An 18815-nucleotide genomic window follows, 5' to 3' on the forward strand; every position below is an offset into this window, starting at 1 on the left:
AAAATTACAATGAGGCCAAAGCAATAACCTTCTGCCTGCTCCTGCTGATCCTCACCTGGATTGTGTTTGCCACTGTATACATACTGTACCATGGCAAGTATATCCAAACACTTAACGCTCTCGCAGTGCTCTCCAGTCTCTATTCCTTTCTGTTGTGGTATTTCCTTCCAAAATGCCACATCATCATTTTTCAACCCCAAAAAAACACACAGGAGTACTTCCAAGGTCTCATTCAGAATTATACCAAGACAATCAGCCAGTAGCAGCTTCCAGTATAGATGTGTCTTTACATGCAGAAAAATGGCCTCATGCAGAAACGAGGTGGACATGGGGTAAAAAGTCAACCCAGGACATTTGAGACCCTTACCAACCCACCAAAATCAGCTGGACACCAACCGTCCTTGCATTCCCCTTCAACACGTGTACATACCAGGGTTCAACGTTAGCACTGGTAAATGGTGCAAGTGGCTGGTAGATTTGCTTGACTAAAATTTTAACATTCACTAGCCATTTGGTTGGTGAACAAAAAAGTTAATTCTAAACCCGGCATACCAGCCCTTAATACTCTCACTTATGTGACTGGTAAGTAAGATAGTATGATAATGTACTCACTGATTCAAGAAGGTCGCCTGGCTTTTGATGGCAAGATGGCTAAAGGTTGAGGGGGAAAGTTTGTAAGTTAAACTAAAGCTGCATTTTCTGCATTCACAGTATGTAGCTTGTGTTACAGTGAAATGGGGATAAATCAGAGAGTTGTAGTACGTCTGCAGGTGCCAATTAGCTTGCTAATACACAACTAATATTAGCTTACTAATAGCCAACTTGTCCTATCTGGTAGACAAAGAGTGCTAAAATAACAATTTGACATTTCGTGTTTTTAGCCAGTTTTTGGCACTTATTGGAGTCATTTTTGCCGCCCTTGGGAGCAGGACCTAAATGTGCTCCCCCTCTGGGGTAGGATGGAAGTGGGCCATAGTGGGATGTGATTGGCCAGTGTTCAGACAAGAGACAAACGAGTGGACCAATCATATGATCTCTTTCCTCTCTGTGGGCTGGTTGGTCAAAGACCAAGGATGATAATTGCCAGTGTTCATACTGAAGACACGTAAGTGGGCCAGTGATGTGATCTTTCTTTTCTTTACGGCCGATCAAAGAAAATCAAAGTATTCGACCGGAGTGCAGCCTATTTACCCACACAAATAGACCGGGCCATCACAATCCAGCATGTTGTAATAAACACTTAGTTCTGTTAAACTCTTAAAATAATAATAGAGATACTCTATTCTATTAAATAAATAGAAATGAATATTTGTCTTTTTGACTTTTTCTTTTAGGGGATGTTAGCTAATCTTTTTTCAGAAACAGATGTAGATGACAACAACGTGCTCTAAGCGATGTCACACCTTTTTTAGGCTACAACATTTTTTGTAACAGACAGCAAACATCACCACTATCCGCGAGCTGCCTGTCCCCTGAACACACTGTATAAAAAATTTTAAAAAAATGAAAAAAGTGGTCTTTGTAGACAGCCCAGGGACCAGTCCACACACAGCAACAAAAACAAACTGGCCTACAACCAAATATAACCAACAGTGTTCCAGCGTTCCAGTCAAGAACCGTCCAGAAGGATTTTGGGGGGGGGCACAGACTACTAGAAATACACTAGTCATCTTTTGATACAAGAAACATATACATGTGCAGTAATTTATGGTACAATTAATATATTTGCATTAATAAAGAAAGGACTAACATTAAATTGAACGTCAAAAGTCAGGCAATTGTAACAAAAAGTCATATTAACCCACTGTATCTCAAATAAAATCACACTTCAAAGTACTGAGATTACTGCTGTAATATGTAGCCTTATAATGTTACTTGAGATTCTTTTTGTGTTGGTTCAAATTCTTTCAGATGTTAGGTATTATATGCATTCAAAACAAGTGTATTTCTATTTTTTGCAGAGGTTAGGCAACTATATTGTTAAATAGGTTTTTAGTTTTTATTTTAAAAAAATGTATTGAAGTTAAAAGTGTATTTTACTCAAAGACATGGATCAGCTGATCAGGTCAAGAAAGGAACTTGTAGACATAGGCTAGATGATATTTGAACTTTTTGTCTATATCAAATAATTGGTTTTGGTATAATTGCTCACATTAGCCCATGTGGCTTTAAGGCAAATGTGTTGTTGCTACTATTGCCCCCAATCTTGAAGCACTGGTAAATACCTGTACGCCAGCTAGCAACACCTATATTAGCATAGTTTGCCTGTGTTAATTTTTAACCAGTAACGTAGAGATCAAATTTATCTAGATTTAAACTTGCAGTCATCTAAACTTTAGACAGCAAATGAGACAGCCTTTTTTGTTGAAAGCTTATGCTGAGGTGAACAATTCCAGTACTTTTTCACAGGCAGAGAGAGAATCATACTAAGTATGTTCAGAGTAAGTATCATCACTCTAACTTGTGCTACGATTGGCCCGTTACATTTGCCCTTGGTGGATGGTTGCCTTACTCTGAATGTGACAATCAAGTCAAGTTTAATGATATTGCAAAGTGGTTTGGACTTTGTTAGTGTATACTTGGTTCCCCCTCCAAATTGTCTAGACAATTATTTTTGCCAAATTTTAGCAAGCCAACTGAATATTAAGTAACTAATATTATGTACCTTCTTACTAGACTATCTTTTTTCCCTTGCTTAACTAGCATTGTAATCATCCATCCTTAAATTCTAAAATAAGTAGAAGAATCTGTCACACACATACAGTACATATGGGTGAAAAAGTTCAACTTAAAACTGAATTCCCACCAGGAGACAAATAAAGTACTTGCACTGAATGATTAACATAGACATTTAGGGACAATCCATTTAAGTCAATTCTGTTAAGCCCCTGTAACTCATATATGACCATGTACCTGTACAGTACTACAGTTATGGAACAGTAAGGTGATTCAATAAAAAACAACATATGGAATGTGTGGTTTTCTTTGTTCAAGATTTTTAAGGTTGCTGTAACACCAATCTCACCACATGATGGCACCACTTCACTATGATGCTGTCTACAGGCTGGCTTACAGTTCCACCATATACTTGTATGACTTATTTTTCCCCTTATGTCAGTTTTAATCAAAGTCAAAGCCTGATCATTAAGCCATATTCACCATGGGAACATTATCTTAAAAAATAGACTTTGATTTTAGAAAATAGTTGATGTGAACTAAGATTAAAAGGTAAAATCAACTCTGACAACACTAAGTTGAAAAAAAAAACTATTTAAAGTTAGTTATGGGTGGAGAGTGCAATATATTACTTTTCCCGTACACATTTTAAACAGATTAAGCGTGTATTCATTCTGTGTACACCATTTTTTGAAACTTAAATGCAACAGTTAATTCATACTGAAGTAATACACTGGAGTAATAAATAACGCTATTCAGTGTTGTATGCTAGCATGTTGGTTTTTGTCCATGTCAGTTTATTTCTGTACCCTTATAGACAATGTAAGTGCTGATTAACTTCTGTTCTAGGTTTGATGCATGCCATTTTCTTTGTTTATTGCACTTCCACCTCTATAATTACAGGTAATGCTGGATGTGACATGTACCAGTGGGTGGAAGCACCTTCATTCAGAAATAGTTTAATGAAAGCATACATCTGGAGCATGTTACCTCAGTGGGAATCAAAATCACTTAAGGGTCTACCTGAAGTTACCAAATTGTCCTATTCACTGCCAACCTTCGTGTTCAGTCTTGGAACTACATTGGTTCGGAAATGATTTACATCCTAATTTATGCAGTAATACACACCCCTATTGCAAGCCATGACACTGATTAGATGTAATTAGAGATTTGGGGACACCAGTGTTTTATTTTGAGGCATTAAATGCCTATAAAGACAATGATATGCCTTTGCCAGATTCTATTGATTATTTGGTCATAGATCAAAATACGTTTTTTTTCATAAATAACGTTTTTTCGATTGTTTTGACAGGTTTACTTACTGACAGTACGTCATGGAACCAAGTGATGCGTCAGCAACGGTGCTGACTGTCGAACATTTCTGCCTCCATTGGAAAGCCAAAGTTTCACGCTGGGACGCTCAGTAAGGATGGGGTGCCCCACAAAGTGAAACGGAAAGAGCCGTGCCGCGGGGGGTATGGGACCGTTCCAGGGGTAAATTGCCATTTTGTTGTGGCTATTCAGTTTTCTGGCAAGGAGAAGGGGAGGATGGACCGTGAAACTAGGAACGAATTGGTAAATAGTGCCACTTAGCATGGCATATGGCGCGTTTGGAGAGCTGAACGCTGACACCAACAAATTGACGATTTCATACCAATTTTAGAGTTACATTCGCCACACACGTTGTCAATTTCAGCGTACTGATCCAGACAAATCATATCGGGACATGTTCGTTATTTGTGTAGCCTGCTACAATGTTAGCCTGGTTAAAATAACCCTATTGGGATGAGGGGTTGATATAGTTTAAAGTTCAAGTTAGTCTAAATATTGAAAACAAATCTAAATTGCCGAGACTTAAACAAACGCAATTATTTTGTATTCTATAACGACTAACATGCCTTGATTAGTAGCCTATAATATTTATTATTTGTTATTTTATCCAAGTCGAAGCAACGTTATTTCTGCATATTTCTGTTTTACAAAATATAGAGCGAGGATAATCGGAGGAACGCCCCATGTCTTTTCACTTGTACCTTTCAATTTTCCACTTTGGTCAGATAAAGGGAAACCCATGGGAAAGACTTGACCAGCAACTGGTCCTTCCTTTTTACGAAAAAAAAAGCAAAATGCACTTTAAGTAAAGGCCATTTGCGTTTGGTGGCCATTTGGGATTTGCCTTTACAATTGTCTGTCGGATTCACTGAAAAAGCCCCTCAGGGATGCTGCGGTTGAGAGATTTGGCTTCCTAGTTGCCTAAACTTTACCAAAGCCCGACATCCGCAGTTAGTTACGCTGAGAATGACTCGCAATTTATTTGAAACACCGCTAAACATGGTTGGTCCTGTCTGTTAGAATACTGATTGATTAACACAGATAATACTTAATGACCAAGTGAGTTTATATTTGAGTGGACTTGAAAATCTTTACATCGATTCCCTGTCAACACAGTCGGGCCCCTTTCAGCAATGGCAATTAGTTGGAGTTCCTTTTTAGTCCGTGTGCTGCTGTTCATAACTAACGGTGGGTTTGATCATATCTGTAGTCTAAACTTCATACTCATTATTCCATCCAAGTGAAACTAAATTGCCGTCACGTGGACTAAGTTTAGAACTTTTTCAGTAGGCTACACAGAAACTGTTTCTGAGAAACATTAATATTTCAAACAAGGAAGATGATCGTGTCGATCTATAACTAGTCTGAGATATTGAGGTAAGATAATACACAGAAAAAGCTAAATAACTCTGAGGTTTTTATTTTTATTTTATTTTTTTATCTCAAACCAAACGCTTAATTCCCGCGCTGGTCACATGCCTGTTGTTTTACGCACGGCTAAATACAGTGCGCTTAAGGGTGCTTGGATATTCTTATTCAAATCTCGCTCAAGTGGTTCAGAGTAAATGGCAGATGTTTTGCAATTCAAGGCGCATCCATACCCATGCGCTTTAGTGTTTAACAATGGCGCTCCCCTTTTGTTAGGCACTTGTGTCTTTCAGTTTGGAGCTCGACAAAGGCTTCATCCTCCAGCGAGTTATAAAGTTACTTTCCAGTCAGTTCATTTCGGTCCTTGAGAAAACCCTAAGCGATGTTAATGTGCACCCCAGTTCCTTTCATGCGGTAACCCCGGCACAAACAGGCAAAGAGCTCCCATTGTACTCCCAAACCAAAGTAAAAAGTCTTTAAATAACCCGAGGACCAGTCTATAGAAATTCATGATGCCGTTTCTATTTGATGTTTGATCAGAGCTTCGTCAACAGGTCCGTCGCGTGGCTTTTCAGGAAATCCTGTATATATTTCAAATATTTTTTTCCAGTACACCTGTCGATGTACCTGCTCTTTTTACTGCGACATTGTTACTCACAATGAGCGTTTTGGTCACACCCGTACTGCCTCGGGTCCATCTGAATGGAGGCGGTACATCGATTTGCTCCGCTCATGGTGCGCCAAATTATGGGGCTGTATTTGCATATTGTTAACTTGCTATTGCATACATTTACAATATACGGACGAAATTGGTTACAAGATTGGTAATTGTTAAATCGTGTTTAGCAAAATACAATGAGCTGCGGTTTACAACACAGGTATATGTATTACATTTTTAAATGCACGAGGCCATCAGAATGCACACGCATGCTGCTGTTCTTTGTAATCTCTTATTATTCGTAAACACACTTACATCTACATAAAGTAGCCTAGCCTAAATGGAAGGTGTAGAGTAGGCTACCTTTGCATGTCTGCATATTATAGCCTACCGTTTGATATGGGCTTAACAATTGGCTTGCAAATGTCTCAGTTTCTCTCAAATAGTTTATTGCAGTAATTGCATAATTGCTTCACTAATTGCTGTTAACAAGTTCCCCAATAGTCCAATTATTACAGCAGCGTTGTCAAGTCCCCGCCGGCAGGCATCCATGACAAAGGTCCGATAGGGTTAATGAATAACCTGGGGCTGAAAAGTGAAAGTGGAGCGGGAGCCCGAGCCCTTTTTAAAACATACACTTAACTTGTCATTTAATGGCACTTGCATTATTATGTCTACGTCGGACACAAGTTTCTCGTTGCGCTATTATTATGGATAGATGATGACATTATACGACTTTTGAGTGCTGTAAGGAAACAGTTTTAAAGCCTGACTGCATTCCTTCACTGTAGACCCCAGAGAGCCAACACTAATTGAAATTATACCGAATAATCAGCGGTGAAATCTCTACTCTATGGCACAGAATAACAAGACAGGCGACTGTTGTGATGCCACGACTCTTAAAAGTAACGCTTCACGCTCTTGTGTTAAAACCAAGCGTGAAAACGCAGATAATGTGGCGTCCAGAGAGGACAAAAGACACCTGAAAGCTCACTTACACCAGAGCAACTTGGGCAAATTTCATACCGATTAAATGCTTTAATTAATAACACCACCAGTGTGGTAAATTTTACGCAATTAGTGTCTTCTGACACGCCTGACATGTCTGTGCAAGTGCAGTCTGTTTTAATCATGACTTCATGGCCAATTAATCCAGTCTTAACTATTGAAGAAATCTATCGATTTTAGTACTACACAACACAATGTAGCCTAATAAACGGAAATATCCTACTACTGGGTTTCAGTATAAAGATCAGTCCGCATGAAAATAACAGTAATAGGGCCGTGGTGGCAATCCACACTTAAATCTGCCAATTTAAAGCTATTAATAAAACTAGTTCATATGTAACTGAAGGTTGTACAGGACGTCTACTTTATCTTGTCAAAACGGAATGAAAAGGATAGTATGTTGGTTAACTTTAAATGTGCAGGGAATCTTTTGATGCCCACACGTTTGTGGTCACAAAGCAGACCAAAAGAAAAGATCAATGGCGCACTATAAACCGGCCTCTTTTCATGCGCGTTCTCCATAGACTGAATACAAACGCCCCACCTTTACCCGGGTCATTTTAACCCAAACATTGTAACTCTGTTTTTAAAAAGGTGCTATAAATAAAGGTTATGATTGTGAACCGGATCAGGAAAGAAGACTTTGGCAATGGGTTTCTCAGCGTATTCGCTTGTCTTTCCAACCACACCATCTAAACTTACTTACTGTCTTCATTTCTGAAGCAAATCACACATCTATAGAGTGAATTAGACAATGAACACATTTACGCTTACCATTAGTGCTAGCATTCCCTACGTCGTTGTCTAGTCTATAATGTTAGCTTTAATGCACCCCCATTGACTATTTTTCAGATTGTGTGTGTGTGTGTGTGTGTGTGTGTGTGTGTGTGTGTGTGTGTGTGTGTGTGTGTGTGTGTGTGTGTGTGTGGACTGCAGTGAGCCTATGGTCAATACATTGTTTCAGCCCATATAACTTTCCCAAGCCTTCGCCCCTTTCAGGGAGCAGTGTGGAAAATCGGGAGGCGAGGGACCGAGGACAAGGGGCGGCCCGCGATTCTCCTCGGTGCCTCAACGCGCCTGGTATGAAGACAAAAACTGGCGACACACAATAGTCGAAGAATTCCTAAGTAACATATTGCAAAATGTTGTGCTTTTCGGCATTACATGGTGTAGGCTTTATAAACAAAAGCGTAACTGCATGTGTTGCCTGAAAAAAGTAGGTGTAGCTGTTGTAGGCTAATAACAGTTTGCAGGTGTAACAGTTTCGCTACAAGTGTCCACCACCAGAAAATCTCAATGTTGTAGGTGACACGCAGGGAATTAACACGGTGCTGCCTTCGACTGGTGGCGTGAAACTCACATTTAAAAGCTTGAATAAAGGAGTCAATAGTACACACACGATGCTCACCGAGCAGAACCCTTATGATTACCCATTTTGTTTAAGATTTTTACGCTTCTCCTTAGCTTTTTGCCCCACACGTTGTTTCTTTGATATTTGCACTTAATGCATCTATTGCGCAGCAGGCTGAAGGCTACTGCAGCTACCCGGATGTGTGGTCTGTGGATGTTTTGTGTTTAACCGACCTTGAAATAATCCTTATCTAGATAGTTATAAACAGACAGAAATAGGCCTACCCCAACAGGGAAGTACAGTTTTTATGCACTGCGATTCCTGACTATTCCTCTGCAGTGACTATCAAGTTGAATTAAATAGAGAAGCAATTCCAGGCATAACTCCAATAACATATTTAAAACAGCATAACATTCTTCACTTTCGGTACCGCGAAGCCTTTGGTTGGCTGTCAAATGACGCCAGTGTTTTACTCATTTGAGCGCAAGAGACAGGCGGGACTGTTGCATTGAGATGTTAAGTGGGTGTCTATATATAAATCCACTCAGAGTCGACTCCTCCATTCGTGTGCCCAAGAGAGAAAGAGATTAACTTCAAGGAAACCAGAAAAGGACTAACAGAATGGTGGCGACGACAGACTGCGTAGAAAAGTCCAAACCCATCGTTGGAAACAGGGTGTGTGGAAAAACTTATTAAGAGGAACAGAATTTAGGGGGTAGAATATAGAATATACCAGACAATTAGTGAAGTATGTTATATATCATATATTCACTATTAATTTCATCCCTCTTTTTCCCCCAGGTTTCCAAACCACTCATGGAAAAGAAAAGAAGAGCTCGCATAAACAAGTGTTTAGACCAGTTAAAATCTCTTCTGGAGAGCTACTACAGCAGTAGTGTAAGTATGCAGGATTTAACTGAAGAATTTCGAACATTTTCGAAACCTTACTTTTTGAATACTTCGCGACAATGGAACGCATGCTTACGTAATTATAATAGTTATTAGACAATGTCTGTATTTTAATGTATTTTCGCTTTTCTCAGATTCGAAAGCGCAAACTGGAAAAGGCCGACATCTTGGAGCTTACTGTGAAACATCTAAGGAACCTCCAAAAGATCCAGAGTTGTAAGTTACAGGCCTAAGCCTAACCTCACGCTTAGAAACCGTAAATATTCAAATAAGATACTCGTCAAATTTAAGATTATTTTACGGATAGGCCTACATCTGGTCAGTTTTGTTTGGCATGTATAATGTGTACTATGTGTGTTTCTTACCTTAAGATGTCTTTCCATTGCTTTCAGGCACTGCCGCTGCTTCCGAGTTCTCTGAATACCAGACTGGTTTTCGCAGGTGCGTGGCAAACGTCAACCAATATTTGCTGATGGCCGACAACTTGAACGGGAGTGACGGCTGGATGTTATCGCAGCTTTGCAGTAAACTGTGTCGCTCTCGGGGACGAGAAGAAGCCGTCAGCACCATGGACAGCAGCCGGGGCCAAGCAGCAGAGACTCAGGAGGAGGTGCTGGTACTCCTTCCATCGGCAGCTGGGCCTGGGGAGAGAAACACGGCCAAATCTAAAACTCTGAAACCGCTTAGTGCAAGCACGTCCAACTGTTTACCGAGCAAAGAGGCACGACAGTCCTCCACAAGCAAACAGACTGTCCCTGTTGCGGCACCCACACAAAGTAGGCTACCTCGTGAACAAAGTTTAAGAAACAAGAATACCAGGAATGAAGTTGCAAAACCTCAGCACAATGTCTGGCGGCCTTGGTAAAGCTGTAGATATCCTAAATCATAGGTTGAATGTTTATTATTGCACTGTATAGATTACAATATGCTGTTATAGGTTACACTGTATATGAAATATTTTCTTAATAAAATTGACGAAAACTGACGTTTGGTCATGTGTGTTATAGAACCTTAACCTTCTACGGGTCGTTTACAACTATTGGCAGATTTAGAACAAGGGATTTTTCGATGTCATATTGGTAAAAACAGAGATGGCGAGTTAAAACATGAAGAATATGGGTACCTGTTATATTAGCTAAATTAAAAAAAAAATGTTAAGCTGGCTCATAGTGCCTTTTTCTTTTTTGTATGGTCAAAGTAGATGAGTGAGCACGGAATTAAAGTGTTTCTTATATTTATCAATGTGTTAAACATTTGATAGATTTATTAGGCCTGTGTAAACACTGAGGTTGTGGTTTCTTCATTTGTCTTTTTTGCATTAGGCTACATTGCTTTTTCACAATAAGGGGTAAGATTATTAAAGGTTCAAATCATAAGTAGCCTAATGCTTAACTAATGCATAACTCGTGATTTAATGCATTGCAGGATACACAGGTTGGCTTATTAGTTCCTGTTTATCACCATTTAGAAATGAACAAGTCACTAAGACTTTGTGATTAGTTTCGATTAGCTAATTATGCTAATTCAGTTACTTCATACGAGACCAAATTAGTTGGATTCCAGTCACATGAAACTTTTAGACTCATTTGATCAGCCTTTCCGAAAGCAGTACTTATTTTCTAGAAATATTAAGCTATTTTTCAGTGCATTTGTTACTTGGCACCTGTTAATTAATTTTGTTTTAGTGCATCATTATTCTCCACCGTTCTACACTCGCACTTCTTTCAACAACAAACAAATATAACTATTAATAATATTTAGAATAATATTTCACTATTGACTATTCACTATTTGTATTTTTAAATCATAATGTTTCTATGATTTACTTTGACCATATACAAATAAAAATCCCCCTAGTTGTTTAGGGATTAAAAGGCAGCTGTCATTTTACATTTGCAAACTTTTAATATCAATAGCTGTCATTGTTTCTTTATTATTACTATTATGATTATTTGCTTGTTGGAGTGTATCGCAGTCGAGAATTATACACTTCCAATTTCTACTAGCATGTAGGCCTACCACAGATAAATTACAACAGAATGGCCTGGAAAAAAGCTTCATATTATTGTTGTGCTTTCAGGCATTAGTTAAGTAGCCTACCCTATATGAATTGTAGCCCAACCTTAACAGAAAGTGTAACCAAAATAAGAAACATGGAGTTGATATATAGAGAAAAAAATATCCAGGGTAGTGGGAGTTGACTGTCATTTCTTCTATTCTTCTCCGGTTTCACGCATAAGTACCGAAACAGTGTTCGGCAAATCAGATGCTTGTCGAGCAGCGAAACAATGTTCTGCTACAGGGTGCTGATTACACGCCATGCCTTCTTCTCCTTAAGGAAAGAAAACACGTGACCGTGGATGTGGTTTAAATTCCTTCTCGAAATAGAAAGGAAATCTGTCAGTTTGTTTCCAGTGTGTCTGAAATGTACTTTAGAACAGCTGTACACCGGGTCCACACCAGCGCCAGATCCCGTTACGCTGGCTGCTTGTTGGAGCGCCCGAACTAATTCATCCATCTTCCTGTGCATGCCGAACAGATTTACTGTTTTTATAAACTAAATACGCATATATACTTACTCACTTAAACTATTCTGCAGTCTCGTGAACGAGGCTTACTGAAAAAGGAAATGGCAAATTGGTACACGAAGGAAAACTTTGATAAACCATGAGTGACTTTTATATTTTCAGTGTAGTGTATTGTATATACTGAAGTAGTATTTGGATGTAGTCTTATAGTTTTTGGTGTAGTGTATCTGAATAGGATAGGATATCACATGCATGCACAGGTTGTTGTACTACACTGGTTACAATTAGGCTGTTGGGCTATTCGCCATATGTGCGACTTGCGGACCTGTCCGTCAGTCAGCTCTGTTAAAGTCTCCTATAGTTGTCCTCCGCTGCTTTGGCGAGGACGTCGTAAAGTGTCTCTCCATTCTTAGGAGCAGCGCTGGAAAGGATGGCACCTAACAGCGAGGAGAATCTCTGAAACGCCCCCAGCGCTTTCAGATGGTACATGCTGAAAAGACAGCTGGCTGCCAAGAGAACAAGCGGTGCTCATTTCCAGTACGATGGACAAAAAAACCCAAAGCCTGGTTCATGGATTTTTAGCCCGCAAAACAACAACTAAACTTCTAACCCCCTTATGGCGAGTATTTGTTATTCCAGCTTGTTGTTTGAGCTGATCGGCTCGTAAACCCCGTTTTTAAATCCCAATACTCTCTTCCCACAAAGCTGCTCTTTTGAGGAGACCAACAGAGGCCCACGTCACAAGAAGTTTGTTTTATCCAAAAAAAGGAAATGCCACGTGACGTCCACACTGAATGCCCTAAATCTTTTCTAAGAATTTATATGAACTCTTCTCAGCATTGTTGAAGTAACGTTTGGTTTGCCACTATAATAGCGACCCACATTAGAGCTGAGAAGCAAAGGAAAGGAGATAATAAGTAATTAGCATTAGACTGGCTCCAGTCAGGCGCTCTTGAGAGAGCAGACGTGGATGAAGTGCGCTGCAGAGCCCTCCGTCCCCTGCTCATTTAGCTGGTAAATAGGCCTCTGCATTGCTGTGATAGTTTCAGCACAACAGCTGAATATTCTCTCATACAGTGGTATCAGTTAAAACATACATCACGTACGATTTAAACATAATGTGTGTCTTAATCACACAATTGAAAATCGTCATAATTAAGCGTTAACCTTACACAATATGGCTCCAGACTGTTTTCAGGCAGACCCACAGCACACCGTGGAATTACCTTTTTCCTCGTAAAGAGAGCCGTGTCCATGCTCACTGTTGCGACCAACTCGGGACAACAGACAGCGCCGAATTGTCTACAAAGCTTTAAAGCAGGGACTGCGGTAGGCCGCCAGAATCAGCTGATTAAAGACAGAAGATAACACAGTGCTCTTAGTTTTAAGTAATGCACACAGAGTAGGCCAAAAGTTGACACAGAGAACTTAAATAAGCTTGAGAAAATGTCGGTATCAGGCTACAAACGGAGCTTGGTGGACAACTACAGTAATTAGCTTAGCATAGGCCTACTCATGAAAAAAACGCCGAATAGTTCCGAATAGCCTGCAGCAAGTGAAAGGAATGAAGGTTGGAAAAGTCGGAGGTGTGATGATAACATTTATTTTTACCTAAAGGTAAACTTATTTTAATTATAATTGCATTTCTTTTCAGACAGAACATCTTAGCTCAGAAGTGACAAAGAAAATGTATTAAAGGAGCTGATTTGCTGAATATAAATAATTAGCAGAGGCTAGTTTCGATTAATCGACCTCTGGGTAATTATGAGCCCATCAGCTTCCGCTCAAAGTTTTGGATGGCAACTTGCCAATCACCAGCACATTCCAAGTTACAGTCATAGAAACAAAGACAACTATGTGACACAGTCTACAAAGAATTCATGTTTATTAAGAAACAACATGAACAATGTTATTTAAATAAAATTACAATGTAATAGAAAAATACATGTGTTGGAAGAAAAATAAAAAAGAACCCCTTTGGTTGTAGGAAGACGATTGATAAAGTGGGCACCTGTAAATAAAACAAGTAATTTATTAATTATTACCATCCCACATTGAGCTAGCAAGCTACATGCTGAAAATAGCAAGTTTTTAAGAAAATGTTGACTGTGGAACAAGGCGGACTCGCTTGGTTCTTTCAGGGAATGATGGGGCGTTTTGTTTTGCGGGTTGCAAATGTTCCACCAAAACAAGTTCCTTCTCAAGACAATTTTGCAGAGCCACCATCCCTGCATGGTGCCCTCCAAGAATATTGTGATTAGGTTAAAGAAATGCATACAACCCAGATGTTTTTTTCCTCCTATCCCAGAAAGTATGTATCTCCACAGCGCTGTGAAGCAATGCAAGACTACTATCACTTAGTAAAATGTGATGTTAATAAGAGTTTGACATACATGTTAAAGCATAGCTGCCAGCATGGTGTAGTGACCGGAGTAAGGTTTGATTCCCAATCTGAGCAGGGCCTTTCTGTATTGAGTTTGCACGTTCTCTTCGTATTTGCGTGGGTTTCCTCCAGGTGCTCCTGTTTTCTCCCACCAGAAAGACATGTATGCTAGGTAACCCCTGGCATTACCCCTGACGTAGGCACTGGCAGTAACACTGGAGTTGGTCCCCGGACTATATTTTAGGACGGCACGTACGTGTACTCAGGGCTTGAAATTAACACTCGACCACCTGCCTGCAAATGCGGGTGAATTTTGCAATTGGAAGGTAACACTGTCAATCTACCTGCCGCATTGGCAGGTAGCCAATGTGAATTGAGGGATTCAGACGCCTAACTATTGGTAAGCAGGGTACACAGTTGCTTACGGGGCCGGACCAATCAGGGGCCTGCAACACAGCAAGACATTGATTGACAGCTGGGGCCCCCTTATTGTAACAATACCAGTAGTCCCACGTGCAGTCACTGACCAAGTGGGAGCAACAACCATAGACATTCAAAAAAATAGACCAACAGATCCCATTGTTCTGAATGTAGACCAGTACAGGAAAATAGAAGCACTTTTGCGGTGATGGCTTGGCATTACTACGCAGCCTCCAACTGAGCTTGACGACATAGTTGTGACGTGGGCAACGTGTCTGAAAGTTGTAAGTCTTCTGGTAGCTGTGTCAAGAGAAATCTCAATCATTCCCAATTAGCAAAGACACAGAGCGTAGGTAGGGATAACATAGGCATAGGCTAATTATTGCTAACTAACATGCTAGTTAACATTAGTAATTAAACTTAAACAGCTAATGAAAGTCAAATTTATTTTTGTGTTTCTGATATGAAGACGAGACTTGTGTCAGTCAAACATCTCACATTTACGTTCAGCAAAAGACTGCAAAACAGTTCAGACCATCCTGCCAACCTGTATACCTTTTAACATCAATGTACGCTGAAACATTTTTCCCTATAAAGTTGTTGAAAGTTGCTGTTGTTTTGGCTTGCTGCAGCGGGATTATTTTGACAATTGTGTATGGATTTTTATTGTTAAACAAACATTTGTTTACACACGTCTGTTTGTTTTCCGAACCTGAGACTTCACAATACCTTAATAAATTCAGCGGCTGCATATTGCTTATCTGGACACGCACATTTGATTGAATCACTAATATTCAATATTAATATTATTGTTACAGACAACTGTTACTGAATATAGCAGCATCCCACTTATTTAAACTAACGTTAGCTTTCCATCAGTGGCATCATTTAGCAATTTACCAGCCTGACTTTGAATATTCTATGAGCCTCAAGTTACAGCATAAAAGTCTCCATTACGTTAACCCTCTACACAACAGCTTATTGGCTGTTTTGTGTTTCTCTACTACTGCTGTGAAAGGTCAAGTGAGCCTCAGTGCCGCTTGTCTGGTCTATGGCCTCATAGGTTTTTGGATGCATTTTTGGTGCAACCAACTACACAGCAACTCTTTGGCATAGTGTTATCATTTTAAAACGGGTTCTTAAAAGAAAAAGTTATGAGATATGTTGAATTTCTTCTGTTTACGCCATTGCCATGTATGCAGAACACGGCATGTTTTCCCAAGACAAAGAGGCGTGACTCTATATTACTAGCCGGTCTAGCGTATCGATGGAACCATAACCATGGCAATGTTTACCGCACCCGGCGAAGCAGCGCACAGTTAGAGCGAGTGTCTACCATTGAAGTCTTTGATATATTTATGTACAGCCTTGTAACTTTGCCTTGTTGAACATGCTAGCGTCGAATCAAATGCTTTATGGTCACCATTCTTGTAGCTAGTTGGCTTGGTTCTAGGCTTAAAACTCTTTAAATAAGAATCTAATGAAACGTCAATAGAGATATTGAACTGTTGAGCTCTATGGCTAATGCTCCCAATTTGTTAGGATGGGTTAAAAGGCAGAAGACACCTACGTAAGCCCATTCGTGAAAGCCCACATCACACTAACATTCCAACATAACACACACACACAACACACATTTTCACAAACACATTGTCTGGCAGCATTTGTATGGGTTTACATTAATGTAATAGAGCAACGTTAGCTACAAACTAGCATGCTATCGCTACAAGCTAGCATCGTGAGCAGCATGCAATAAAACTAATGGTGCCAATTTCTGGTTTGTTTTATTAGAAATACAGTAGTATAAGTACTTACAAAGTATGTTGTTAGCGTGAATCCTGTTTATTTCGTCAGTTCGTTCACCTCGATCTGCAGGTTGTCCTCCCGTTGTACCTTCAGAGCGATAGTGCGGTAAGGTGCTCCGGGCATGGATGTATTAAAAGAACACCGGAGCTGTCCAGTTCCAGTTCTAGTACTTCACGCATGCGCGTTGTACCAGTAACGTTTAGTACAATTTTTCCCGCAATGTAATGCTAGCTAGCTAGCTAGCTACAGTGCATTTAACATTTTTACTTGATTTGGTGTTAACACTAGCTCACCTAAACCTTTGCTAGCTCAAATTAACATTGCCATTAACGTTAGCTTAACTCTAGCTACCGACAACAGCTTCACATCAGCATAACATGCAACTATGTAAATACCGTACATATCCAAACTCCTTATTTCTTATATTTCTTTATTTATATTTCTACTCTGATATTTATACTTTGTGCAACTGCAACATATAGTTTCCCTTTGGGGATCAATAAAGTTTTTCTGATTTTGATTCTGACCCCTAAGACACAAATACAACAAAACAATCTATAGCCTACCCCAGTAAGGAAGGAAATAGCCAAATAACACAATATGGTCAGGTAACTAAGCTTAGCTGAACATAAGAGAGTTGATAGTAAAATGTCACTGTAGCAAACAATTGGCTAGTTTAAAATAAAATAAATAAAAGTATGTTTCTTATAATCAAGATGTAGGCCTAGTGGAGGCAAAAAGGTGAAGGCTTGGAGTGTGGCCTTGACAAACTGCCACTTTGCTTGTTTGAAAGCCATGATGTCTCTCTCTCATGGGTGGCCAAATTCTCTGGGCGGGCAAATCAGAAAAAGGGGAAGTAATCTTGCCCCTTATAATGCAACCAGACAAGGGGCAGTATTCCAGATCGCCCCATCTGAGCTTTCATATTCTCAAAGGTGGCGAAAGATACCAAGGGCTCGGTTTAAACCTATCACTATTTCTAACTACTGGGAGCCCAAATGCAGGCTTGGGAACGCATATTGTTAGAAAAACTCACAAAGTAACATTTTCCTGCTATGGGACCTTTAATATTTAGAAATGCAAATTAGAAAGAGAAATCAGAACATGTTGCCTTAGGGTTTTTATTACCCTTTTTGACTTTTAAGTGTTCAAAGGCAAATGCAGAAAATTTATAAAATTATGTGTTTATAGAAATTTTTTTGGTCTTATCCTACTAAAAGCAGGGTAGGCTACTGCCAAAATGAGCGAGACTGTTGTTGCAAAGAACAACAAACATTGGTTCTTCTTTTGGGGACCTATCAGGGCTTGGCTTATATGTTGCCATGGTGAAATGTAGACGAATGTTACTTCATTATGTCCAACGCTTAAACCCCTTTGGGTAAAAATCAGCATAACAGTAAGCCAAAAAGATGAATATCTCTCAAATGAATGCATATTTTGGCTCCACAACAAGTAGTGAATAAAGTGCACTGGTGGCTAAATTCTAAAAACACACTCTGATGCAATATTTTGTGAATTTAATCAGTTGTATCTTTTTAACAAAGTCATCATCAGAACAAGAAAATCATAACATTGAACATCATTCATTTTCAAGTCATAAATCTTTGATTATGTTACAAAATTGTTTTTGTAAACACAACAAAATGCAAAAACCTATAACATAGCAAAGTCTGACAGGGGTATGTAATGTTATGCTTCCAAAGTATGATACATTTCACCAAAAAAACATAATTTAGTCCAAATGACTAGGCTTCAATGAGAGCATCAGAATTCAAACTAAACAGTTAAATGACCTCAGATGGGTGAAAAAGTATATGCAACTGTATTACTTGAAAGGTAATAGCAAAATGGTTTCACAGCTAATAAGGCTGTAAAAGGGGACATTTGTCCCCATGTTGTCAATATACTCATAATAATTTTTTGAAAAATTAAACTTAATGTCCAAATACATTCATGTTACCAGGTGCTGTCCAGGTAAGGTCAAAGCTGGTTCTGCTATTATTTGTTACAGTAGTTGTATATAGTAGATCTTTGTATAGTCAGCAAATTGTCAAATTTGGTAAATATAAGAAGTTGTTCATTAATTTAACAGTGGGCGGTGTAGAGTCAGCTGCATGTTAAGTTAACTGCATTGTCCATTTTGAGCGAGGGTGCTAAGTTAGAATTTCTTAGAATTACGTGGCATTATTTAACCGATAATTTAGTTTTTTTTGTACTTGACCTTCTATACTTTGCTATAATGGGGAATAATAATATTCTCTCTCCAAACATACTGTATATATATATATAGAAAAAATAATAGATCTAAATTCCCAGAGCACCTGTTACTGAGGCTTTGGAGATGCTTACATTTAATGCACATTACTACACCAGTAC

The 18815-nt window shown here is 39.2% G+C and overlaps 2 protein-coding genes across 2 annotated transcripts in view; both read left to right on the top strand.

Annotated features, from left to right (window-relative positions):
* The window catches only part of LOC117948192 (taste receptor type 1 member 1-like), a 12541-nt gene extending 4387 nt beyond the window's left edge, over positions 1 to 8154 (top strand). The window contains exon 5 of the mRNA XM_034877725.1: positions 8042 to 8154. Within this exon, the coding sequence (XP_034733616.1) occupies positions 8042 to 8154 (113 nt within the window). The remainder of the gene's footprint in view (positions 1 to 8041) is intronic.
* Positions 8155 to 8953: 799 nt separating this feature from the next.
* her3 (hairy-related 3) lies at positions 8954 to 10307 on the top strand. The gene is made up of 4 exons (XM_034876172.1): positions 8954 to 9068; positions 9195 to 9290; positions 9437 to 9518; positions 9695 to 10307. Exons 1-4 carry the CDS (start codon positions 9015 to 9017, stop codon positions 10165 to 10167), a joined length of 705 nt encoding a protein of 234 aa, XP_034732063.1. The 5' UTR covers positions 8954 to 9014; the 3' UTR covers positions 10168 to 10307.
* The last annotated feature ends 8508 nt before the right edge of the window (positions 10308 to 18815 follow it).

The sequence above is a fragment of the Etheostoma cragini genome, chromosome 7 (genome assembly GCF_013103735.1).
Source record: "Etheostoma cragini isolate CJK2018 chromosome 7, CSU_Ecrag_1.0, whole genome shotgun sequence".
Classification (NCBI taxonomy): domain Eukaryota; kingdom Metazoa; phylum Chordata; class Actinopteri; order Perciformes; family Percidae; genus Etheostoma; species Etheostoma cragini.